Consider the following 25,823-nt stretch of genomic DNA (forward strand, 5'->3'; position numbering starts at 1 on the left):
TGAGCTGCTGAGGAGAAATGACGATTATGGAGTGGAGAAGAAGCAAGAGAAGATGGTAGAAAACAGAGAGTAGGTATTGAGAGTCGGGACAGGGAAGAGAGCCCGAAAAGGATTATTTGGTTATTCCGTTCATTCCTTGATAAAACACGCCTGACAGATACCTCCGAAAACACCCCCGACATCACTCACACTGGCTAGCACGGGATGCGGCAATGTTTGTGTTGGTTTTTCCAAACTATGCACTTCTCCTCCCCCAAAAGCACACATGTCCTAGGGCTCAGCGTTGGATATATTTTTATTTTTCAAAACAGAGAAATACTGAGAATTTTTAAATGCAAGATAACGTCAAGCAAGCGCCTTGCTTATTTATATTGGAATCACTCAGGAGATCTTCACGAGGCCTGTATGGAAGAAGGGCTCTAAAAATGCTACTGTGCTTATTCAGAAGTCAGGTGTCCCGTGGTAACCTCAACCAGAGGAAAGTCCCAGGCCCAAAGACTGCAAGACAGAAAAGGAAAGCGAAACGATGTCTCTGTGTCCTGCAGGAATGCAGACCCCATCAGAAACCTTCCTGACCCCGGCATGACACGATGTGCTGTCAGATTACAGCTGCTAGATTAAGGGCTCACATCGGTCTGGTGGTTGCTTTGAAAGCCAGGCTCTCATCTCAGAAGAGCCAAAATGAATAGGAAAGGAGACAAGGAGAGGAAGGGATAAGAGAGCACTGGCAAGAGGCAGACACAGTCAGTAGATGGTGGAAAATGAATAAGGAATGGATCTGTCCATCTATTTCAAGTTCCTCAACAGCCTCAGATGACCCGGGTATGAGCGAGAAAAGCAGACCTAGGTCTGCTGTTGGGAGAAATGCAGCAACATGCCTTGGAGACCCCTGTAGCCTCCCTTTGGCACAAGGCAGGCATCCCAAGAGTGGAAAATGCCACGTGTCATGGCACAAGCCACCAGGACAAGGCAGCCCTGCACACCGTCAGATCACGTGGCCCTCCTCACCCTGGTGCTAGTGAGGGTGCAGGGCTGATACAGGGCCATCTCCTGCCTCCATCCTCCTGGAATCACACTATTTGTGTCTCATACCTTGCTTTTCTAAGTTAAGACAAAAATGCAAAAAATCTGGAGAAGGTTCTACAAAAATGTCAAAAATTAATGTTTCAATTATTTAGAAAGTCAGCATATTCTCTCATAATCTGAGACAAACAAGACACTGGAGCTTATTCCAGTGCTTAGACGGAACCCAGATAATGCAAGTTCAGGCACACCTCAGAGATCATCTAGACCACTGCAAAGAAGCAAATCTCACACTAAAGCGAATCCAATGAATTCTTTGGTTTCCCAGAGCACATAAAAGTCATGTTTACACTACCCTGTAGTCCATTAAGTGTGTGACAGCATGATGTCTAAAAAATAATGTACATGCCTCAACTAAAAAATACTTTATGGCTAAAAAATTCTAACCATCACCTTGACCTTTCAGGGAGTCAAAATCTCTGATCGCAGATCACCATAACAAATATAAACATAATGAAAAAGTTTCAAATACTGTGAGAATTACCAAAACGGGATGGGGACACGAAGTGAGCAAATGCTGGTGGAAAATGGTGCCAATCAGACTTGCTCACCACAGGGCTGCCACAAACCTTCAATTTGTGAAAAACACAGTATTTGTGAAGCACAATGAAAAGAGGGGTGCCTGTACCCCTCCCTATTCACAAGGATCTGCTCTCTGGGTTTAGACAGTGATACCCGCTGAGTGTGTTTTTCCTATGGAAACGTAGTAGGAGGTCCACCCCAAGGCCGGCAATCCGGAGGGCGTTTTTCTCATCTACCCTGTCCCCGAGCCCTAGACAGGAAGAATAATGAATGAGGCTAAGGGCTACTTTGGCCCCTCCCCATTCTAGAAGTGTCTTCAAAACTCAAAATTTCTTTCTTCTTTTTTTTAAGGATTTTTTATTTTTTTAAGTAATCTCTACACCCAACATGAGGCTTGAATCACAACCCCAAGATCAAGAGTCACATGCTCCACCGACTGGGCCAACCAGGCACCCCTCGAACTCAAAATTTCTAAATCAAGATTATACTTTCTGACTCAGGATTATACTTATCCCTTAAGTACTCTGGACCAACCACCTTCTACTGTAATTGGTTTTCCAGTGATTCCTCTAAGTTTCTGCTCAAAAGTTAAACGTGCAGCATACTTCATTCTCCTAAGCCTCCAGCATGATCTAAAGGAAGCTATGCACAGAGCTTACGTCACGTGAGAACAATTCAATCTGATGTCTTGCCAGCACCGATAAGCTCTGGCGGCTGGATAAGAAAATCTCAGTTCAGATTTCAGAGGGAGTTAATATCCAGGCCTGGTGTGCTTGCCTCAGCACATCTAAGGTGGCCGTCAACCCTGCGACCTGCTGACACCGTGAGGAGTCTGGCTGCCACCACCACGATGCTCCTCCTGCCTCGAAGAAGAACAGATCACAGCTGCCTGTCTCTCAGAAGAGGAAAAACATTTCTGTGGCCTTGAATTCCTCTCAGATCAGTCTGCAGGAGTCTTGAATACGCACTTACTGATGGTGGTACCAACCTTCCCAGAGGACACCAATTACAGTACAGATCACATATTTCCTAGTCTTATAGTTTGCATTTAAAAAAATAAACTGAAAACTGCTAGAACCAATACAATGTAATTGCAATGGACTCTATCTACAGAAGTCTTGTTTCGGGGAAATCTTACTATATGGAAGGTGTATCTGCAAAGGGATCAACAAAACCCGTTGGGTTGAGTATTTCCAGAACGTTTACACATGAAAAGGTGACCTTGCATGACACTGGCCCAGTTCTTCCAGACAGGCCCAGCCACATCCCCAAAACACAAACCCCACACCTGTCTGCCGCTGGAAATGGATCTGCTACAAGTCAAGGGGCCTCATACCTCTGATTCAGTTCACACATGCAAACTCATCTCTCTCAAGCCCTGTCTTCTTTTCAATTCTGTTCCTAAGTGCTTTAAAAGCTTTTCGGAGATGAACTCCATGATGCCGCCTGCAGTGCAGATGACCTTAGGACTGGTTGGTTTCAGAAGGAAAACCAACCAACCAACAAAGGCTGTGTCGGAAACCAGGTGCCCCTCCCGCTGAGTGCAGCAGACATGCCTAGGACCCAGAGAGGAAACAGAGTCAACCACCAGGGCTGGGGTGCGGGGGAGTGGGATCATGAACAGAATGGGAAGCCCGGAGAGAAAATGACGTCTGAGTCTGTAGAACATTAAAGGGGTAATCTCAGTAGAGCGGGAAAACCACCTTTGGGAGCTAAAAATATATTTGACTTACCATCCCATCCGCGAGGGTACATCTGCAGGAGAGTGATGGCCACCTTCCCCAGCTGGGTTCCTACACCCACCGCAGACTTAAGTCTATTACAGAGCAGCAACCTTATGCAGGTTTACAGGCAAATCGCATTCCTCTAGCTTAACTGGAGACCCAAAAATGGGGGGCTCTAGGCTAATGGGACGGCCAAACATTCTTTGGCTATGCTCAGTGTGTGGAGAGGGAACGGTGCCGACCAGCGTGGGGTGCGATGGACACACACAGCCGCGCACTGCGGCGGGCAGACCTCGGCTGCCCCGGGGCACTTACCGAAGACTCGCTGTCCCTAATGAGGAAGTCGCCCTCGATGCCCCGCTCGTTGAGGGCACACTCGGCCTGGTGCCGCGTCACGTTCCCGTAGTACCACTCTCGGCCCGCGAAGCGCCCACTGCACGCAGGGCCCGCGTAGCTTATCTGCGGCGCGTGCGAGGGGTGCAGGGCGGGCCCGTCGCTTAGGACCACCACGTAGTTCTTGGGGACTAGGCCGACCTGCCCCCGGGCATTTTTGCACTTCCACCACTCAGGGTCGTTCTCGGGCTTCTCGATCACCTCCATGGTCTCCCCCTTCTCGAAGTTGAGCTCCTCCTCAGTGACCGAGCTGAAGGGGTACAGCGTCTGCACCACGTGCAGGACCCGGGCACCCTGGCCATTACTCATGGAGGTGCCCTTCCGCAGGCTCAGGAAGCTGGGGGACTCGGCAGCCGCTTCGTCCATCTCCTCTAGGACATAGTTGGAGGGAAACCAGCCAATCTGCCCATTGTAGCTGCCTCGCCACCAGCCGTCGCTGCACTTCTCCATGACGGTGACGCGTGACCCTTTCACCAGGGACAGCTCGTCCTCCCTTTCGGCCACATAGGCGAACTTGACGAAGGCGGGGATGTTGAGGTCGTAGATGCGGTCGGCGCTGCCCCCGTTGGCGGGGTACTCGGCATCCGTGCTGGGTGTCGGGGATGCGTCCCGTGCGCTCGTCTTCCTCTTGGTCTTGCCGAGGCCTGTGGAGACAGAGCAAGGGCTCAGTGGGCACGCAGGGGGCATCACTGGCGCTCAGACACGCTTCCCCATCCCTCCGACACACGGGGGCCACAGTGGGCACACCCTACAGCCACTGCCGGGCAAAGGGAGGTGTAGGTGGGGTGTGCCTTTGCAAAAGCTGGGAATTCCTACACCTTCTCTCTCTCTCATTCACTTCTGAAAGAATACCAGAGTACTAGCAGCACAAAAAGATAACAAAACAGCAGAAAGCTAATTTCCTTCTGAAGGATGATACTTTTTAGAAAATTCCTGTGCCCCTCAAAGAGAAAAATAAGGTAGAAAGGCTTAGACAGCATGTCTTCGGCCTTCTTGTACCCAGAGGGAAGTTGGACTGATGAGCTCAGATGTGCTCCAAGTCTAGGAGCAGTCAGAGCTGCCCGCCCTGCTCCCACCTCACCAGCCCACCGCCTGCACCACTCCAGGGACACTCCAGACCCTCCGAGGGCTGTCTGGCAGCAGACTGGCCCCACTGGGTACAAACCAATACCCTCCTTCCTTTCTTCTCTTCCTGCAATTCTGTCCTTTCAAAACAAGAGACTCATTTCCCACATGTTGTGATGAGCCAATTAGAAAAAATTAGTTGATCTGTTAAGTCTAAGGCAGAACTTTTCATATTGTGATTCAAAACCCACTAGTGGATCATAAAATCAACTGAATGGGTTGTGACCATCTTGTATGTGTGTGTTGAGTTGTTTTGGTTTTCTTTAAGGGAATAAGAAAATCTCAAAGTGCATCAAGCATGGTCTGTTGCTTCAGTTACGTAAGGGACTGAGTGCTGAGCTTCAGTGTGAAACTTCTTCCTGTGCATGGGGAAAACAGGGTGAAAAGCCCTAAAGCAAAAATGTTTCAGCCCGGGTAGAATGCAGAGAATTCTGGAACCTTCTTGAGAAGTGAGCCTAGGGGAGGAAGGCGCATCAACGCTCAGAGCTGCGGTGTGCCACCAGACTCGTAGGGTGGGCCATGCTCCCCAGCTTTTCTTAATAGATGGCTGCCACCCACCAGCTCTGCACCACCTCTTAACTTGGTCAATGTGGAGATTTTGATGGTATGGAAACTGTGGCCATTTGCAGATTCTGCCCACCCTCCCCCACCATGATACTTTTATGGGTAGCTTGTGCCTCTCATTTTCTTCCTTTAAATGGAGTAAAGACAGAATGATCCTAAGAATTACCTTTGCTTCTACTCCCTTGTTGACGGGCAGGAGTTCAATAGGAACAAAATGTTGCCCTGTGATCATCCTCTACCCTGGAGTGTTGCACACTGCCTCCCAGAGCAGGCTCACCCCTGGTCTAAGACTCCGCAGCCCCGCTCAGTGCCTCCAGCAGGGGCCAGCCACTGAAAGGCCCTCGGACAGCACACGAAGTGACAGCACAGTGATGCGAAGGGGCTGTTCACAAGGTTTTTAGGCGAACATACAAATTCTTTAAACAAATGGCTTCTCTGTGTGTGTGTTTATACAACATTTTATTCAAGCATATAGGGAATACGAAAGTAAACCAGGATATTAAACCAAGTTAAGATTTTAGACTTCTACTTACAAGTTAACTCACTTCACATGAAAACATAAACCTCTAAATCTTCGAATGAATCCTCTTGTGCGATTTCAAACCTACGTTAGTTTAGCTATGCGTGAGAGAGCACTGTGGTGATTCACTAGCTCCAGAATCCAGAAGGCAGACCATTCATGAAAGTACACTTCTGTCCAGAAGGCTTGGGCACCAAGGTATTCTAAGCCTCATCAAGGAGTTGGCATGCTAAGGCAGCAATGACCAGGCAGAGGACAATTTCTACTGGTAACAAGACTTCAAGAAATAATATTTACAAATAACTTTTTTTTTTTAAAGATTTATTTATTTTGAGAGAGAGAGTGTGTGTGTGTGTGAGTGAGGGGAGGGGAGGAAGGGCAGAGGGAGAGAATCTTCAAGCAGATGCCCTGCTGAGCACGGAACCCGGTGCGGGGCTCAATCTCACGACCCTGAGATCACAACCTGAGCCAAAACCAAGAGTCAGACGCTTAACCGACTGAGCCACCTGGGCGCTCCTACAAATAACTTGCTAATAGACCTTTTCAAATTTGTGAGTAATGAAAGCTACTTGAGAAAATATGTACAGAAGAGCAGGATTCAGAATATTCATCGGCACAGAAAGGTGTCAAGAGGAGCAAAAGAGACAGCATTAGACCTTAGACAGTGGCACTGTGTCAGTGTTCTGGGGCTGCCACCATAGAGTACCACAGCCCACGGGGCGTAAACAACAGAAACTGATATTCTCACAGTTCGGGGGGCTAGAAGTCAAAACATCAGGGTGTCGGCAGGGTTGTTTCCTTCTGAGGCCTCCCTTGTTAGCTGGCAGACAGCTGCCTTCTTGCTGTGTCTTCACATGGGCTTCCCTTCGTTGCACGTCTGTGTCCTAATTTCTTCTTACAGGACACAAGTGACACTGGACTGGGACACCCCCCACCCCCAAGACCTCGTTTTAACTCAATGACCTATTTAAAGGACCTTTACCAAGTCCAGTCACACAATGACTTACTGGGGGTTAAGACTGCAACATATGAATTCTGGGGGACATAATTCAGCCCCTAACAGGTACCTAAATGCAGACTGTAATATAAGGCACAGGGAGCACTCTATGAATAACAATTACTACTCTGAGTGAGGGCTTGGAAGTTCTTTTTTTCTCAGACATGTATTTTACCAGGAGAGGGCCAAAGTCCTCTGAACAGTCTTGGCAACAACTTTACCCATGCGAGATGGCCACCAAAACAGAAAGCTTGCCTGGCGAGCTTCTGGCACCTCAGCACCATTATTCCATGGGAGCGCTGTCAGCACCATTATTCCATGGGAGCACTGTCACACGTAGCTGCGGAGGCAGTGAAATCCAAGAGGCAGGTGTCTGGGACTAGGGAGGAACCTGACCTCACTGACACCTACATGATCTGAACACTCCCAACAGCCCCGTGACAAAGTGAGAATCCCCCCATTTGTGCAGGGGGGGACTGAGGCTGAGGGGGATCAGGGAACTGGCCCAACACATACAGCCAGTGAAGTGGTGCAGACTCGCGCACCAATAAAGGTCTATTTAATCCATAAGAGCATGGATCAGAAGACCCTGTACCATGATTTCTACAGGAAATGCATGAGGACTGTGGAGTGTCAAAAGTCTATCCTCACTTTCCATAAAACCCTCCAAAGCCATGATGAGTGCTCCCTCTGATCCTAGGGAAAGGAAATGGCCCGTGTCTCTAGGTGGAAGCTGGGCTGAGGTTCAGGGAGTGAAGATTTGGGATAAGGAACGTATCACAAGCAACCATGAGGCCACGAGGCCACTGCCATGTGGAGCTACAAGATCTCAAAGGGAAATCTCTGAATGCAGAATGGGCAGTGTGGTTCACGGACGTCTCAGAGGACGGCTATGCCCGCCCAGCCCCAAGCCCCAAGCCCTGCACCACCGCACAGTGTCCAGGCTCCAAGCAACATTTCTCTCTAATTTAAAGGGAAACCTGTTACCTTCTAGGGAAGGAGGCAGACTGGGAATTCCACAGCCCCCCCACTTCCCTGTGGCTATTTTGCTCACACATCTGCTCCATTTCTTCTTCTTTCATTCAAGTCATACCATCTACTTTTCCCAGCTGTAGCAAAAGCACCTTGAATTCCAATGTGTATTTTTGATTTTTTAACAAAGATAATGGGATTTTTCTTTCTCTTAGAACTTTACACATTTTCCCAGCAGGAGAGGCAAATCCTCACACTCTTCTGCAAAGTCTCAGGCAATCTTTACCCACTGTAAGTAAACAGTAACTAACCAAACGTGGTGGACCGGAAGCCCTCATTAACCAGTGTTTCTACTCACACCCTCTCTGTGCCATATTTTGGAAGAACACACTTTCCCATAGGGCCTGCTCACATTGGCCCAATCATGAATTCCTGGGATAGCCTGGGCTGTGGACAGAAAGAAGAGCCCAAGAGCAGCAGCCCCTGCTGGGCCACACCCCTTTCCCGACACCCTCTCTCTTAAGTATGGGAGCTGGATACATAACAGGATACAAGGCAGTTCCAGACCCCACTACATGGGACCTGAAGCATGGGGGAGTACTGGGTGTTTCAGCAAGATTTGACATGACTTCAAATGATGGGCTTTTCTTTCCGCTCTCCCGTTAATCATAAAATCCAACTACACAGATTTTATTTGGTGCTTGAGCGTTTTGGTTGGAGGCTTTGCCGCACTGTGCTCTGCATGAATTGTATTACGGATGAGAATATCTAGAATGGGACCATCAAAAAATCTCTGCAATTGCTGGCATGCTGTATTAGATGATGCTAAGTAACATTTTTTCACCAAGTAATGACTTCCTCTACAGCTTGTTCAATAATGTATAAACCGCAACACCTTTGCACAAAGAAAGAACAAAGAACAAATGGAAATCACTGTTAAAAAATGAAAAAGACGCTGTCTCATGTAGCATGTGCTCACGAGTGACCAGGATTTTAACTTCCAAGCTAAAGATTAGGCTCTCAGAACAACTGGGGTCCACAGCCCCCCAACCGCCCAACTCGCCCCCCGCCCCCCCCAGCAGCTCCAATGCTCTCCTTGCTCCACCAGGGGTCCTGGGCAGGAAGGTGCTGGACGATGTGCTCCACATGTGGAGATGGGTAAAAGTCTTGGAGAGCCTGAACGCCAGCCCAGGATCCCAGGCCAGTTAGCGGTCACACTGCACAGAAGGGTGCAGACCCGTGAGCACAGGCTGCCTGGGATGGACTGGGTTCACAGTCGAGGAAGGATGTGAACAAGCTCCTTGACAGAGGCACCTCCGGAGCTGTCACATTAAAGACCAGCCACAGCTTGTTCCATGAGCTTTATCTGCATCTAGTAACAGTAATAAAAATATGATTTGAAGTGGCAAACAGGAGAGATGGCTCTAAACATAAACTACACTTTTGAGCTTTTGTGATGATTTTCTTACACCAAACCAGGATCTCTGATCCTGGGTTACATTTTCATTGACAATAATGAGCACATTTTAACCTTCTTGAATAAAATTACATACATTAAAGGCAGAATTCTCATAAAAGCTTGACTATGTCATACATTATTTTATTTTATTTTTTTTTAAAGATTTTATTTATTTGAGAGAGAGAGAGTGAGAGAGAGCATGAGAGGGGAGAGGGTCAGAGGGAGAAGCAGACTCCCCACTGAGCAGGGAGCCCGATGTGGGACTCGATCCTGGGACTCCAGGATCACGACCTGAGCTGAAGGCAGTTGCTTAACCAACCGAACCACCCAGGCGCCCTATGTCATACATTATTAATGTTGGTGATTTTCAAGTCAAAATCTTTTAAATACTCCTTTTAAGATAAAGAGATGTTATAACAGACGACTTCAAAATATGCTCTGTCATCTTCCAGCTGGGGTTCTGGAGATTTAAGACAAAATGTCAAACAAATTTGATAGTTCAGAAGTATATTCAAGACGATTCGTTTAGACATTGTACACCCAAGTTTAGGAGGTCCATGGCAAAGACATTTTATTTTTGTTACTTATCGGACCTGCAACATAAAGCAGATTAACCAGAAAGCTTCCTTGTACCTAAAATGCCATTTACAATAAGACTGAAGGTCATTAATTTGTGGGGATTTCTCCCATTAGGGTTAGGACCTATCATAAGCGTCAACTAAAAATTCCGAAAGGCTTTCATTTTAAATGCTAAGGAGATCTGACAAAGTTTGATTAGGGTACAAAGCGTCCAAAGTAATTTTTCATATAAGGTTAGGATATATTTGATGTTTGGTTTCTAATAGATTTTTGTGCTATTATATGTGCATTTAATTTGTGTCTGGTTTTTTTAGCTATGCCGGAAGATTAGCTTTCACCAGTGCTGAAATTTATGATCAAAATATTTGATATATATAAAGGGAAAAACCCCTCAAATATACTGAACTTCAGATGTTTTAAAGGATGACCATTTAAAATCAATGCAGTGGTCCTCTGTTGTTGTTTTCAACTGTTCAGTATCCTTTATCCCTTCTCTTATTCAACGAAACTCCTCTTCTTATGGCTTCAGCAGGGCCATCCCCACCCCACTGGGCCATCCGTAGGGGACCCATGACTCCCACCCACCACAGTTATTAGGGAGTACTGGCTCTCGCCACCTGGAGTTGCCCACGTTTGTAGAAGTCTGTGAAGAATGAAGGGCTGAGCAGGGATGAGGCCCAGAATGAGAGGAAGAGCCCCTAGATCCAACCATACTTCCCAGTGATGTGAGCCAACAGATTTCCTTTTGAAATTTTCCTTTTTTTCATCTTGTCTACTTTTGATTTGACTTTCTGTCACTCCAATGAAGAGTGCTGAAAAATACAACTGCCCACCCCCCACTCTCACTCCTTCCAGCCCACCTCCTTCAATATGCCAAACTGTTGATTCCCCCTTAGCAAAGCTATATTTGGGTGAGAAAGTCAAAAAGAATACAGTCATAGTTTGGGAGCACCCAGGTTTGAGTACGGGAGTGAAGGTGGGACAGTGAGGATGGGGGCTGGCATCCCCACCAGGTCACAGTTAACTGCCGGGCTGGCGTGCCTGCTTCCTAAACCCAGAGAATCCTGGGTTGAAAATACTTACTGCAAGAGCCATCATGGTAAATCTGTGGCACTGGGTGGCCAAAGACATCAGGCTTAACTGACCCACACCACTGAACCTCAATCAGATGGGGGCTAGCGTATTTGACTTACGATGGTCCCAAATGAATTCACTGTGGCTGGTATCTTAGGCACGGCTTGTCAGAGAAACCCCAAGGGCAGCTCAAGGGAGGGGGGCAGGCTCTTCAGCACAACTTATCTCAGATAAGGCCAAATCTAAGTCAAAGTCGACTCAAGCAAAAATGCCCTCACACTCAGCTGTTTCGGTTATCATCTGTTTCTTTTGTCACACAGAGGCTCAAACACATCATCAACTGCTGACCAGGGATGAGCTCAGGAGAGGAGAGGCAGCGTGGGGGCAGAGGAGACAGGCTGCACGGGGCTGTGAGCAAGACATGAAGGAGGCCATGGGGCCATGCTGCGGAGGACCAGCGGGAGGGCAGGATGTGGGATGAGGCCAGAGAGCTGGGCCGTGCTGGGGCGAAGACATGTACAGTGGAGGCCGGCTGAACTGTGTTGGGCAAAGCAAAAAGCTTGTCAACTGAACTCTCTTCTGAGTGTCCCGCTGGCAGAAAAAATTCCACCTGGCATCGTGGCTCACCATTAGGAACCAGATAGGCTGAAAGAAGGGGAAATACTAAGTTTCTAACCACTTGTGAGACAAAGGACTAAAGGCATCCTTGGCAGCTTTTGTGTCTCTTTGGGCAACAGCTTCATTTGCAAACCAGCCTTACTGTCATTGCCACTGGGTGCCACAGTCCATCCATGCTCTCTGTAAGGTCTGACAACAACAGGGGAGAATACATCCTTCTGACGGCCAGGCTGGGCTAGAAACAAAGGAGGCTGGCATATAAAGTTGGCCAGGAAACTTTCTTCCTCCAGTGGTTTGAATCTAGCTTTTAAAAATGGAAAACCAAGGTTTTTCCCAAAAGCTTAGTCGTCTGCATCTCCATGACCAGACCCCAGGCAATATGACCACGGGAAACACCACGGGCTTGTGGGCAGGACTCAGGGTCAGCAAGTAACTAACTTCCTGTGGGCCTTTCCCCCACATTAAAATCCCTGCTCAGCACTAAGATCCTCAAACACTAAAACAATGTCACGTCACCCCCATGCCCCCCATAGTACTCTGCCACCTTGATTTCAGTGCCCGCCTCACCATGCTGCATTATCTCCCTGAGAAAGATGGTGCTTAGTCCTGTTGTGGCCTCAGGGCCTGACATTCAGGAAGTGTTTGCTCAACTTAATAAGCTCCACTCCCTATCTCACCACCACGATTCTGTAGGCACTGATCAGTCCTTCCCGACTGAGCTCTCCAATGATATACACCCATGTTGCCGGGAGTGTTAACACGTCACTGAGAGGGGACTGTGATCACAATTAGCAACCCTTCCAATGTGTAGATGGAAGGGGGCTGCCCTACCGGAGGCAAATCCCCACTGCCTGGGTAGGGGTTGCCAGCTGAGGGAGGGACAAAGTGACTACTGGCCATCCCTCTGCCCAGGTGGTCCCTCTTCCAATGGGCAGCCATCCGAAGAGCCAGCTCAGAGACAGGTGGGCAGTCACACGGGGCTATGCGTCCAGGGCTCTGAACTGGAATTTCCATCTTTGGGCATCAGAAAGCCTGTTCACGTGTGAGCAGGCAGGCAAGTAACATGGTCGAACATTTAAGCCCGAAAAAAAAAAATCATTTACAGTATAGGATTTTCTATCAAATGTGAAAGTCGAATGGTAACACAGATGCCAATGAAAAGAATTTTTTAAAATTTTCATTATAATTTTTAATTAAAAATATACATATTTAGTACCTCTCAACACGTATTCCCGACCCGTTAGCACAGCATTTCTGAGTATGCAAAGGGGTGTACGAGACGTGGTGCGGCTCAGCTACGACACACTGCCACATTACTGAACGTGTCAATCCACTGGCAGAGGCTCGGCACGCAGGCAACTTTTTAGGACTGTACCTGCTAAGTAAGATGAAATATGAAAATACATGCAAACGAGTAAAGGGACAGGCACACTCGTGGGGGAGAACACAGGTGGCAAGTGGCTGGCAGAGACGATGGAGCCATACTTCAGACTGCATTCCAAGCCTGGCTCTCACACCAACTATTAGCTTTGGACCTTGGTGGTTCAATAGCATCTCTATCCCTCGGTTTCTTCATCTGTAATATGAGGATATCGGTGCCCCTGTGGGCTGTTAGGAGGGTCCAGGAATGGGGGAGCACACGAAGCGCAGTGTCTCAGACAGAGCAAAAGACCAAGCGATAGCCGTCATTGTGTTTATTGCTATTATTAAAACATCTAAGGGTTTCCCTTCCTGGTTGAGAACACAGGCAGGGGCAAGTGGAGAAGAGCACAGGTGGTGTTCTCCCAACAGAGGTGGGCACATACCTGTTTTCTTCCTAAATGCTCTGGTGGGGGGGGGGGTCAGGCCCTCAACCTCACTCCTGCTTTCCACGTCAGGAGCAGTGATGTCACAAGGGCCGCCATGATCAGTCAGAGGGAATGGGCGATCAGTGCAAAATGGGCCTTCGCAAAGGGTGAAAAAGGAGCCCCATTTTCCCAGTAGGGATGAGCAGAAAGGCTCACATGCTGCTCTGGACAGGGCAGACACCGTTTCTAAGATGCCAGGCTGTACCTGCCCGTGCTCCAAGAAGGGGCCTTTAATGTTCCTGGGTTCCTGGCCTCCAGGCACCCCTCATGTCTGGCTTCCATGGACAGCATCCCGCCTGCACCTGGAGAGGCCTGGCTCTGCTGTGAATGAGCCTTGCAACATTGGGCAAGTCACTCAATTTGCCTGATTTTCGTAGAAAAGCTTGGACCAGGTTATCTCAAGCCTCATTCTGGTATTCCAGGGTTCTACAGATAGCCAAACTCTCAAATGAATTCCACTTTTTAAACTTAACTATACATATTTGGATAAAAGAAAAAAAAAATCCACGGAAGAACCTCAAGGGGTTCAAATGGTCACCACAGCATTTTTCTTAGCACCTTAGGTTAAACATTATGGATTTAGCCAGATTAAATTAGTAGCCTAAAAACCACTACTAATTCATGCTCTACTTATAAACACTCCAATTTTCCAAGTCAGACCATCCACTGTGTTGCTCCCTGAAAAAACAAAAATACAAAGTCAAGCAAGATTTCCTGCAAACAACCATCACACAACGGCCCACTCCAAGGAAACGCGATGGCTCCAGCCTTAAAAATGGATGAAGAACTGCCCTCTGGGTGGCTTCCTGGCTGTGAGAACCACTGGAGCAACTGGGGGTATTTGTAGAGTCTATGGGTTCGCAGCAGAGTTGGGGAAGTACGAAGACAAGGCATCAACAGTGTGGAGGGCCTCCTGCAGCCTGCCAATCACACTCCAGCCTAGTGTGGGGATCAGGCAGGGGCCCTGCAGGTGCCCACCGGCCCTCCAGTGCTGAGCGCCCAGCAGGGGCTCAGCGGGAGGAGGCACCACAAAGGAGGTGCCCAGGCGGGCCCTGCAGGGATCTGAGGGGCTCAGCATCAAGCACCACAGCACATGCGGGTAAACAAATACCCTCTCTGCACTCCATGTCTACCCCCAGGGGACAGACACAAAAATCTAACAGCGAGAAGGAACATTTGAGACATATGGAGAGGGTCTAAAAAAGAGAGCGTGCCATATGGGGAAATGCAGTTAGAAACATGGTAAGAAGATTTTACTTTAATTCTTAGGCATTTTTAGTTCATGTTTCTCTGTTCTAAAACTTGAGGCTCCCACATGAATAACTCTTTAGTCAAGAAAGGGTGTTCTCTATGTTCTTTAGAAAACTGAAGCAGAAAATGATAATTTTAATAAGCAGCATACAAGACATCAGTTTCTGGGAAGTACTTAACCTGTGTTCTCCTCCTTCCTCAGGACACGGCGGGGGGGGTGGGGTAGTGGCCGGGCCAAGAGCAACGTGGCTCTCGCACAACCACACGTGACTACACGCCTGCTTCTCCTGGTTTTCTGGGGTACAGACCCCTCCTCATTTCCCCTTGCTTCTCCTGGCTTTTCTCTCGTTAGCATTCTTTTTAACAATCTGTCTCGTCTCTAATTATCCTCCCACTAATCTGTTGTGAGTTGTTTTACATTTTTGGTTCTAAATACTTGGACGCTTATGATATACAAAAACAAATCCAAGTTTATTTTGGGTCGCTGGCACCACAATTGCCGTAGAAGCTTCCATATTATGTGGGCAATACATTTGGCAGGTCACTTCTATTGGGAACGAGAGCTCCCAAGACAGAATCCTGAAGAATTCCAAATTATGAGACGTGTAGGGGATTCATGGTCATAACAATGGTAGATTATACAACAGAGACCAGCAAGGTAAATCTCACATGCTAATTTTAACTCTGAGAACCCAGACTCCCTGTTTTGTTACTGTTGGGGGGTGAAAATTGGCTGCAGGAATCGAATGTTCAAAATCAAAAGGAGTTACTAGGTGATGGGGAGTAAGGAGTGCACCTGTCATGATGAGCACTGGGTGATGGATGGAAGTGTTGAATCACTATACTGTACACCAGAAACTAATAAAACACTGCATGTTACCTATACTGGGATTAAAAAAAAAAAAAATCAGAAGGCGTAAGTTACCTTAGTCTTTCCACGTGTTATGTACAAACTTTTCATGGGGAATGGTTTGGCTTTGCACTTTCTTGAAACAAAGAACTGGTTCCTCAGGGAGACATAGCTTAGGAATCACATTTAAGTGACTTCCAGGAAGATTAACAGCGATTTTCTTACTCTTGAAGAACATTCCAACTGGGAAACAAACTACTTCTATGACAGATGTACCACAAAGAATCAGCTTCTCCTCCTGCATGGCTGATAGAATATCCAGAACTCAGGGACGTGCTGGGACCAGCACGTGCACCTTGCAGAAAGAGCCTGGTATCATCCGGACTAACGGCAGTGCGACAGCTAGTATTAGTAACAGCGAGGAGTCACCTACACATTGTGGTTCTCATTATATACATGTATAAATACTGAGAAAACAGACACACATGATTACAGACCCAGGGATGAGTTCTGGGTGAGGAGATCACAGGTGATTTGTATTTTCTCATATTTTCCAGGCTTTTAAAATTAAGTATGCTGCGCTAAATGGTAGTTTGATAAAGTACCGGCATCTCAGAGATTACAGGGCTGAGGAATACCTGTTTGCAGAGACCTGGGTCGTCCAGAGAAACCATGAGTGGCCAAGACGGCTGAAATGTATGTGCCCAGTAGTGGCGGTTACAGGCTTGCCGCTGGCCAAACGGCTCTAGAAATAAAAATCAATGTTCAGACAAGGAGACATGTTCCCCTGACATTCGGCTTCTAAATCATTTTAATGAATGGCTCTTGCTCACCTCCACATGAAGGAACTGGGCAAAATTACTAAGTGACTCCCTTGGGGTCAGGGAGAAAATGATGCCCACTGAAGGAGCTGGTCCCCTAGCATTTTAGGGGCCAGAGCAAGAGTGGCAGGAAACCACAATGGCTGTGTGGGTGGGGACCCGGGGAGGGGTGGATTTCATTGGCAGGCACTGTGTGTGTCCCCCCAACCCTGCCCGATCTGAATCCCCAATTCTAGCAGCTGATCAACAATAATAGAGGTTGAAGTCAGGCAGACGTGGTGTGAATTCCAACCCTGTCCCTTACTGCGTGTTCCTGGGCACATCCCTAACTTCCCGGTTTTCACACGGGGACCCAGGATATCAGCACATCCCTCTTTGAGTTACTGTGAAGATGAAAACAGAAATGCATGCAGGCACCTAGCATGCTATCGGGCACAACGAGGTACTCAGAGAGAGATGGTTACTATTGTCCGCTCACTGGCAGCCTGCACACAAAATCCATTTTGGGGTCCTGGTCTGAATTTTTCAGCGGCATTCGCTTTTGGTTTGGCTGTGGGGTGTGGGGGGACACTTTTTGCAGGGAATGTCAGGAGCACGGGGAATGTGGGCTCAGGGAGCCTGCAGGCTCTTCTGCCAGAGCACGGCTGTGGTGACAGAGCTCCAAAGGGGGGACCGGAGGCCTGGGACCAGTCCTCGGGACAACAGAAACACTGAAAGACTATCTGAGGTCCCTAATACACTGTTGAAGAAATGTCAGGTCTCCACTGTGGGCCCTGGATAAAAATATTTACATAGAAGTCCAAAACCAAAAATCACTTAAAAATAGGAAGTACATTATCACAAACATCTGAATTTTGTCTCCTGAAGTTGACATTCATGCCTAAAGCATCCCACTGAACGTTTTCACGGATGTCCTGCCGTCACCTCAAACTCAAACAGGTCTTGCCCTCATGGCCCTGTTTCTCTTCCTACTTCCCAAATTCTCTGCTGGACAATCATTCAGGCTCAGAACCCCGGAGTCGTCTGTGGCTAATATTTCTTCTAGCTGCTCCATACCCAGTCAACATAGAGTCCTGGGGCTTTCCTGTGAAATCCCCCTCCGCTGCTGAGCTCAGGACTTACAACATCACCGCTGGGTGGCTCTGAGGCCTCATTCCCAGCCTCCTATGGACAGACAGGCCCTTACCAGTCCCTTCCTAAGGACCAGGCTGCCTCCCGCACGCCCTGACGGTCATCTCTGTCCACCATATGGAAACTCTTGGGGGTTCCCTTTCTAAATGGTACCAGGCCTGGTGTTCAGGGCCTGCCATGTGGGGCACCCGGATCCCTCAGGATGCCCCCATGTTCTCCCTCACCCCAGTCCAGCTAGCTCCCTGAACATCCTCCAACACAATTTGGATTCTAGCCTCCAAATCTTGGCTTATGTTCTCCCTTCCTCATCTGAAGCCCCATCTGCTCTCCCGAGGGTCCACTCAGCCTGGGTATTCTTTACTGAATGACTCCATTCAATTCTCAACAATTGCAGGAGACAAGCAGTCACTTATCCCATTTTACAGATAATGCAGTTGAGGTTCACAGAGTTCAACAGTTTGGTAAAGACTGGATCTGAACGTGGCGGTGAGTCTCTCTCCTAACCACTATGCATACGGCTCTGTGAAAGGTAGGACAGAGGCCCACACTGCAGTTTTCAATAAGACAGGCCGAGACAGTGCCACAGCTCAGCTGAGGACTGCTTATTTGTGCCAGTGTCATTTCCCCAGTTATCACAAGCTTCCCAAAGTCAGGGATTGAACCTTCTCCTTTCTTCATATCCCACCGCATGAAACAACAACCGGCCAGGCTCCCACTTCTGATCCAGACATACCCTATTACACCATGCTGATCTGCACATAATGTTTGCATCTCTGTTTCAAAGGCTTTGGTTACTGTTTCCAAAGGTCGCTCAGCAGGGGATGAAGTGGCTCAGAAGGGGTTTCCCAGGGACAGGGCAAGGAAGGGACAGCGCAGACTCAGACTCAGCTCCCACAACCACAGGCTGGGGCATTTGTTACTCACCGTTCATTTTTAACTGACCACCTGCCCTGGCTCAAGCCCTCAGAGCACATCTATAAGCTTGGCAAAGATCCACAATCCTGTGGTCTCTAAACGAAAATTCCCTCATAGTCCACACAATCGCGGAGGCGGTGAGCCCAGGGGGTCACTTCTGACCATGACTCTCCCTCTCTCCACTTCAACAAAAAAAGCACACACTGAACTGACTCTGAACAATCTGGGCTGATCCAGCAAGCAGCAGGGATCCCCTCACTTGCAAGCTAGTGACAAGGACAGAACTCTGGATAATTAAAGTTCTCAAGTATTGTGGGAAAGCATTCTGAGGAAGCATCAGTCAGACACGTCTACACCCGGTGTTATTCTTACGTTTTAGGTCCAATGGCAGCAGGTGCTCAGTGATACTCTGAAAGGTTGAAGCCAAATTTAGGGTAAGTAGATGCCTAGACAAAGTTGGGGGTAGGGGGAGCCGAAGTTATATCTCCTCTGCTACAAGCCAACTTTAGAGCCTTGGGGTGGTCCCCAAACCACTCACGTCCATCCATTCATTTTAACGTAAAGTTACAACAGTGGCACAAAAATGTTATTTTCCCTGAGCCATCTGAGAACCACTCCCCTGTCTACACGATGTTCCAACAAACCTAAACGCTCAGTGTGTATTTCTACAAATAAGGACATTCTCCTCCACAGCCATAACACAACCATCAGATCAGGAAGTTAACATCAATACATTATTATTACCTAATTCTCTGAGCCCGTTCAAGTTGTGCTAGTACATTTTTTGTCTCTAAAATAAAGGACTGGGTATCAAGAAAATCTCCTCTAATATTCTAACTGCCCGTCTCTGCAACAGAATTCTATCAGATGCCCACCTACTAAATCCGGGTATTCAACTTGAATTTGGATTCAAGTTTGAGATGAAATCCCATCTCCGTCCCACACCAGGACTAGTAGTAGTGTGTTCCTGGGGAAGTCACGTAGCCACCCGAAGTCAATCCCAGCATGGCTCTGCCTCTAAGGGCCTTGGGAATTTCACCCATAGGAACCGCTCCCTCCCTGTCTGAAAGCATTAGACCAACAGGGTCCGAGGGCTATTTTACAGTTAGTTAGCATCAGGGAGTCTCCCTCTGCTCCCAGGTCTGGTTTGGAATCAGGGGTGGGAGTCCAGGGGCTAATCACTGGCAGGGTGCTAACTGGCCTTAGGTATGGTCACACTGGGACAAATGCTAAAGAAACAACGGTGGGGGTGGGGGGGTGTGGGGGATCACTTCCACTCCAGACACCCAGGAAGGTGGTCAGCAAACAGCACATGTGCCTTGGAACAAACCCTCCCGAGGAGGTTGCTAATAGCTTCTAAATGCAACCGTATCGTTTTGGGCATCCCAAGGCAGCCCATGGACTTCAGTGAACCACCGAGAACAGAGTTAACCTTTGGGGCTTTGCTGGGTCCCAGCTGCTGTCATGAAGTTATAACAAAAACCGTTCTTCAGTAGTCTGAGGGAAAATCTTTGAAAACTACCTCCCTGGAAGCAGCTTCCTCATCTCAAAAGATGTAGCACGGTGCTTTAAAACACCTAACCCGCATGATTTAATAAGCGAGGCTGCAATGTCAAGGCCAGACTGTAGACCAGGAACGCTCCTCATCGCGGAGCAAAGAACTGCACGGTTTGAGCCCTTCAAAACATCAAGTGGGCTCAGCCAGGAGAAAGGGTTCTTAACAATTGCCCCTTGTTATCTGCGGAAAAGTTCTCTTTGACTGTTCATGATCATAAATTGAATATGAGAGGAGATCCAGTGTATAAATGTTTTGCTCATGTGTAAATAAGAGCTCATATTGTTTTATTCAATTATAAATCATTAAAGGAAAAGAAAGAATGTGAATCCTTTCCTAACAGAGATCTTTTTGTCAAAGGTACTGCTTTCTAGAAGTTACTCTAACAAAGTATTGCATGTGATTAAACTGAATTTTCCACTGACCTCAACAGAGCAACTGAGTATAAGAAAGCAGGAGGGAGCTCCACAGAGTACCAGTTCTCTGCAACAGAGACATAAACACATTTATAACACTGTGACTTTGCTGGGGAGTCCGGTGCTATTTTATTCCAAACCAGGCACCTGCCAGGGAAATTTTATTCTGGACTGAGGAATCAGGTGGATTTCCATAGCGTAAAAATCACAAATGTGGATGACACCATGAGTAGCTACTGGAAGGGCGACACAATGCCGTGTAGTTTTCAACATAATTTTCACTCCTTCTAATTACGCATCAGAGAGAATTTCTGCTGGCTGCGTCATCAACTAAAATCACACTGTAATTGTGACAGCATGTTGGTGACAATACTTTAAAAGCAGGGAGCCACAAACACCTGGCTCCAATCTTTCTAGCCATAGGGACGAGTGGGAGGCAGGATGGGCTGTGGAAGGTTTTCTCACCTTCCTTGTTGACAACGATGCCATGTCAGGGCCAGCTGTGGGGGATTAAGAAGTCACTCCGCTGTGGGGATTTCTTATGGGGAGGGGGCCCTCCCTTCCCTTTGGTACTTCCCTTTGGCAATGGAAAACTCATGCTGGAATACCAAGGTCTCTCTTGGTGCAACAAAAGCAAGGCTTCGAGGCAACATGGTAAACACGAAATAAAAAGATACACAAAAACGGTGGTGGTGGGGGAGCATTTCTCCACAGATACGGATGTTGAAAATATAATTTTATTTGTGTTTTTACAACACGTAATGCTTAGCACAAATGTGTCCAAGCAGATGCACGCGTGAACTGTGACTGAGGCCTGGTGGGGAGCTGTCATCTTCCAAGAAAGGAACACGCATTAACAGGCAGCTCTCGAGAGCCAAGAGGAAAAAGTTAAAGAAAAGCAAACTTTGATTCTATTTAAGGGAGAGCTTTCGAGCAATCTGTGTTCTCCAAAAATGGAACTGGCTGACTGTCGAGGTAGAAGTATTCTGGCAGAGCTGGGTGGCCATCTGTCAGGGGCGGGGCAGTGGCCCAGCACCCAGCACCGGGAGGGTCTGGTGGAGTGAGGTTCCTCTATGCTGAGAGCCACAGTACCCCCAGCACCCAGCACCCAGCACCCAGCACTGGGAGGGGCTGGTGGAGTGAGGTTCCTCTATGCTGAGAGCCACAGTACCCCCAGCACCCAGCACCCAGCACCCAGCACCGGGAGGGGCTGGTGGAGTGAGGTTCTTCTATGCTGAGAGCCACAGTACCCCCAGCACCCAGCACCCAGCACCGGGAGGGGCTGGTGGAGTGAGGTTCCTCTATGCTGAGAGCCACAGTACCCCCAGCACCCAGCACCCAGCACCAGGAGGGGCTGGTGGAGTGAGGTTCCTCTATGCTGAGAGCCACAGTACCCCCAGCACCCAGCACCCAGCACTGGGAGGAGCTGGTGGAGTGAGGTTCCTCTATGCTGAGAGCCACAGTACTCCCAGCACCCAGCACCCAGCACCGGGAGGAGCTGGCGGAGTGAGGTTTCCTCTATGCTGAGAGCCCACAGTACCCCCAGCACCCAGCACCAGGAGGGGCTGGTGGAGTGAGGTTCCTCTATGCTGAGAGCCACGGTACCCCCAGCACCCAGCACCCAGCACCGGGAGGAGCTGATGGAGTGAGGTTCCTCTAATGCTGAGAGACACAGTACCCCCAGCACCCAGCACCCAGCACCCAGCACCGGGAGGGGCTGGTGGAGTGAGGTTCCTCTATGCTGAGAGCCACAGTACCCCCAGCACCCAGCACCCAGCATCGGGAGGGGCTGGTGGAGTGAGGTTCCTCTAATGCTGAGAGCCACAGTATCCCCAGCACCCAGCACCCAGCACTGGGAGGAGCTAGTGGAGTGAGGTTCCTCTATGCTGAGAGCCACAGTACCCCCAGCACCCAGCACCCAACACTGGGAGGGGCTGGTGGAGTTTCCTCTATGCTGAGAGCCACAGTACCCCCAGCACCCAGCACCCAGCACCAGGAGGGGCTGGTGGAGTGAGGTTCCTCTATGCTGAGAGCCACAGTACCCCCAGCACCCAGCACCCAGCACTGGGAGGGGCTGGTGGAGTGAGGTTCCTCTAATGCTGAGAGCCACAGTACCCCCAGCACCCAGCACCCAGCACCAGGAGGAGCTGGTGGAGTGAGGTTCCTCTATGCTGAGAGCCACGGTACCCCCAGCACCCAGCACCGGGAGGAGCTGGTGGAGTGAGGTTCCTCTAATGCTGAGAGCCACGGTACCCCCAGCACCCAGCACCCAGCACCCAGCACTGGGAGGGGCTGGTGGAGTGAGGTTCCTCTATGCTGAGAGCCACAGTACCCCCAGCACCCAGCACCCAGCACCCAGCACTGGGAGGGTCTGGTGGAGTGAGGTTCCTCTAATGCTGAGAGCCACAGTACCCCCAGCACCCAGCACCCAGCACTGGGAGGGGCTGGTGGAGTGAGGTTCCTCTATGCTGAGAGCCCACAGTACCCCCAGCACCCAGCACCCAGCACCGGGAGGAGCTAGTGGAGTGAGGTTCCTCTATGCTGAGAGCCACAGTACCCCCAGCACCCAGCACCCAGCACCGGGAGGGGCTGGTGGAGTGAGGTTCCTCTATGCTGAGAGCCACAGTACTCCCAGCACCCAGCACCCAGCACCAGGAGCAGCTGGTGGAGTGAGGCTCCTCTGTGACGAGAGGCCCATAGTTCCCCAGCACACCCAAGCAGATCACAACTCGAGAAAAAGTAGACACGGAGTGAGACATCTGGTTAATGGTTTCCATTTGAGGCTTTGTCTTTTCTCCTTCTACCAAGTAAAGGAAAAAAAAAAAAATGACAAGGTATTCCAGGGAATTTCTAGATAGTTCGGAGTGCTTGCTTTGTCTTATTTCCCTTCCAATCATTTCATTCAATTTCCCAGTATTAAAAAATGGATAAGAAAGAAAACAAAACAAGTCAAGGATGTTCAGCAGGTCCCAAAGAAGGTACTTTGGTGGGCGAGAGGCTGAAATTGGAAAAAATAAATAAAATTAAGCTCAGGTATTTATCTGTTCATGCTAACTGCATTTCTGCCAAAGTTAATTAAGAGTTATAGGTAAAGGACAACAATGTTTCTTTCAAAGTGACTTGGGAAAAAAAAATTACAGGGGTATCAGGTTAGTGGAAAAAAGAATCAGACTGCTCATGCAAAATGAAATTTCTACATCAGCCTCAGAATCTGTCATAACTGGTGTGATTCATATTCAGGCCTGTGTCTCATTTCTCTTTCCACATCACAGAAATAACCTAAGCCCTAATACAAAAACACTACCCAATAAATGAAGTCTTTAAGTGGATCTGAAGAGAGACTTAGTAAACTCTTCAAGATTGCATGAAATTTAAAACGACTATTTCGCAACACCCACTACATTCGGTGTATAATTTTCTTTCCAGTTTTCCCACTTGCTCCCTTCCCACCGCACATGAAACAAATCCTCCTGTTAAAAATAGAAAGGGAAAAGTCAAGTAAATGTAACACAGGCGATAATTTGACTTATTTCATAGCAAACTCTTAAATGATAACCAGCAGTCTCAGGTATGACCCACATTAGACTCATAAGGAGGCAACACCAACTTTTGCAAATGGCAGCTCGGCTCATCGTTCTTTGGCGAGGCCCTCACAGTTACTTCCCCACATCATCTGAAGCAGTCACTACTATAAGTACATTGGATATGCACACTAAGACAAGAGCGGACACCATTAACTTCAGGTGATTCAAGGTGGCCTGGGTCACGTCGGGATACAGGGCACGTGGGAAGAAAACCAGATGACGAACCGGCTGGGTTGAGCTCCCAACACTCCGCACCCGAGTGACCGATGCCAGCCTCTGGCACACACTGGTGCACGCCCACTGCCACCTGAGCTAACATTGGCCAGGACTGCGGTATGGGTGTCGTAAGTCTAGGAGAGGGGGAAAAAAATCCACCCGGTTCAAAGTGCTCTTTGCTCCTTCCCACTCTATGCATGAAGGCCACATGGACAGGGTTGTGTGAGACACAGAAGACCTGATGGGGTGACATGGGCAGAGCGGCTGACATTTCTGAAGGTGGTAATTGCACGTCAGGAACCTCCAGAATATTGATGTCAGGAGACAGAGACACATGCAGGGGTCCCCAACAGGCCGAAGTGTCAACTTCCATAAGACTCGACTCTAGTATCTCCAGGAAAAGACAAACATGGTATTTCTCCACCGTGATCGCTTCATTTTCAGAGATTTAAAAAAAAGACAACTAGAAAGATGTCAACTTTAAAACAGACCTTTTTAAAAACACACACATGAACTAAAAAGATGAACGCTCTCCCCTCAAAAACGCAAGGCTTCCTTGCCTTCCCTCACAGGAAGTAGTTCAGCTCTAATCCGGGTCCTACCGAGTGGGCACACTCACCTAGCGTGTCCTTCAGGTTCTTCACGAGGGAGCCCTTCTTCAGGCTGTTCTTCCTCTCCACGTAGTTGGACGGCACGTAGCCCGTCCGGTTGGCCGCGTTCCTCACCCGCCACCACGTCTTGGAGTCGTCCAGCAGCCATAGGCGCTCGTTTTTCTTGATGTCCAGCTCCTGGTCCTGCTGGGCAGTGTAGTCCCACTTTGCTATCACAATAACTTCCTCTGTCATCTTTCATGGAGTCCTTCTGCCAGCAAAACATTTGGAGATGCTCATTAGAGAACCAACCAAACACTTCATCCTGCGTATCAACTTGAAAAATTACGCATTGACAGCTTTTATTAAAACTTGGCAACCAGTTTCCTCCTGGGTCTTGAAATAACCTTAAGATGACCTTCTTTCAACAAGCTTCAGTATTTTGTTTAGAAACGGCAACCTAATAAAACAAATCCTCATTTTGTATACTGGGAAATCTGCCTGCTGTGCCAAAACCGAAAACAAACTTTCCAAAAATTCTAAGTAACAATGTCATAATTAAATGTGTTCACTTGATTAAGTAATGGCAGCTCCTTGTAGCTGCTATGTTTACATCCACTGTCTCAAGATATACTGAATTTTATGAACGCATTTAATGTACACACACACCCAAACTGCCCTTATAAATTAAAACTAAAATAAATGTGGTATCCTGGGTGGGCTCCTGAAACAGAAAAAGGAAATTAGTGGAAACAATGGTGAAATCTGAGTAAGATCTAGTTAATAGTAACACATACCAATGTTCATCCCTTAGTTTTGACAAATGTACCATGGCTGTGGGAGAGGTTAACACTAGATGGTAAACAGAGGGAAAGGTATATGGGGAATGCTCTGTACTATCTTTGCAATTTTTCTATACATGTAAAATTACTCTTGAGGGGCACCTGGGTGGCTCAGTTGGTTAAGCATCTGCCTTCGGCTCAAGTCATGATCCCAGGGTCCTTGGATTGAGCCCCA

The 25,823-nt window shown here is 48.3% G+C and overlaps 1 protein-coding gene across 10 annotated transcripts in view; it reads right to left on the reverse strand.

Moving 5' to 3' along the window:
- The window catches only part of NCK2 (NCK adaptor protein 2), a 149,011-nt gene that overhangs the window by 15,873 nt on the left and 107,315 nt on the right, over positions 1-25,823 (reverse strand). For 9 of the 10 annotated variants that reach the window (XM_036096582.2, XM_036096579.2, XM_078056711.1 and 6 more), the window contains 2 exons: positions 24,836-25,077; positions 3,645-4,366 (listed from right to left, as the gene is read on the reverse strand). In XM_036096582.2, the coding sequence (XP_035952475.1) occupies positions 3,645-4,366; positions 24,836-25,061 (948 nt within the window). In that variant the 5' untranslated portion in view covers positions 25,062-25,077. The remainder of the gene's footprint in view (positions 1-3,644; positions 4,367-24,835; positions 25,078-25,823) is intronic. The other variant, XM_036096583.2, reaches the window with a different exon arrangement.

The sequence above is a fragment of the Halichoerus grypus genome, chromosome 10, assembly GCF_964656455.1.
Source record: "Halichoerus grypus chromosome 10, mHalGry1.hap1.1, whole genome shotgun sequence".
NCBI classification, from domain to species: domain Eukaryota; kingdom Metazoa; phylum Chordata; class Mammalia; order Carnivora; family Phocidae; genus Halichoerus; species Halichoerus grypus.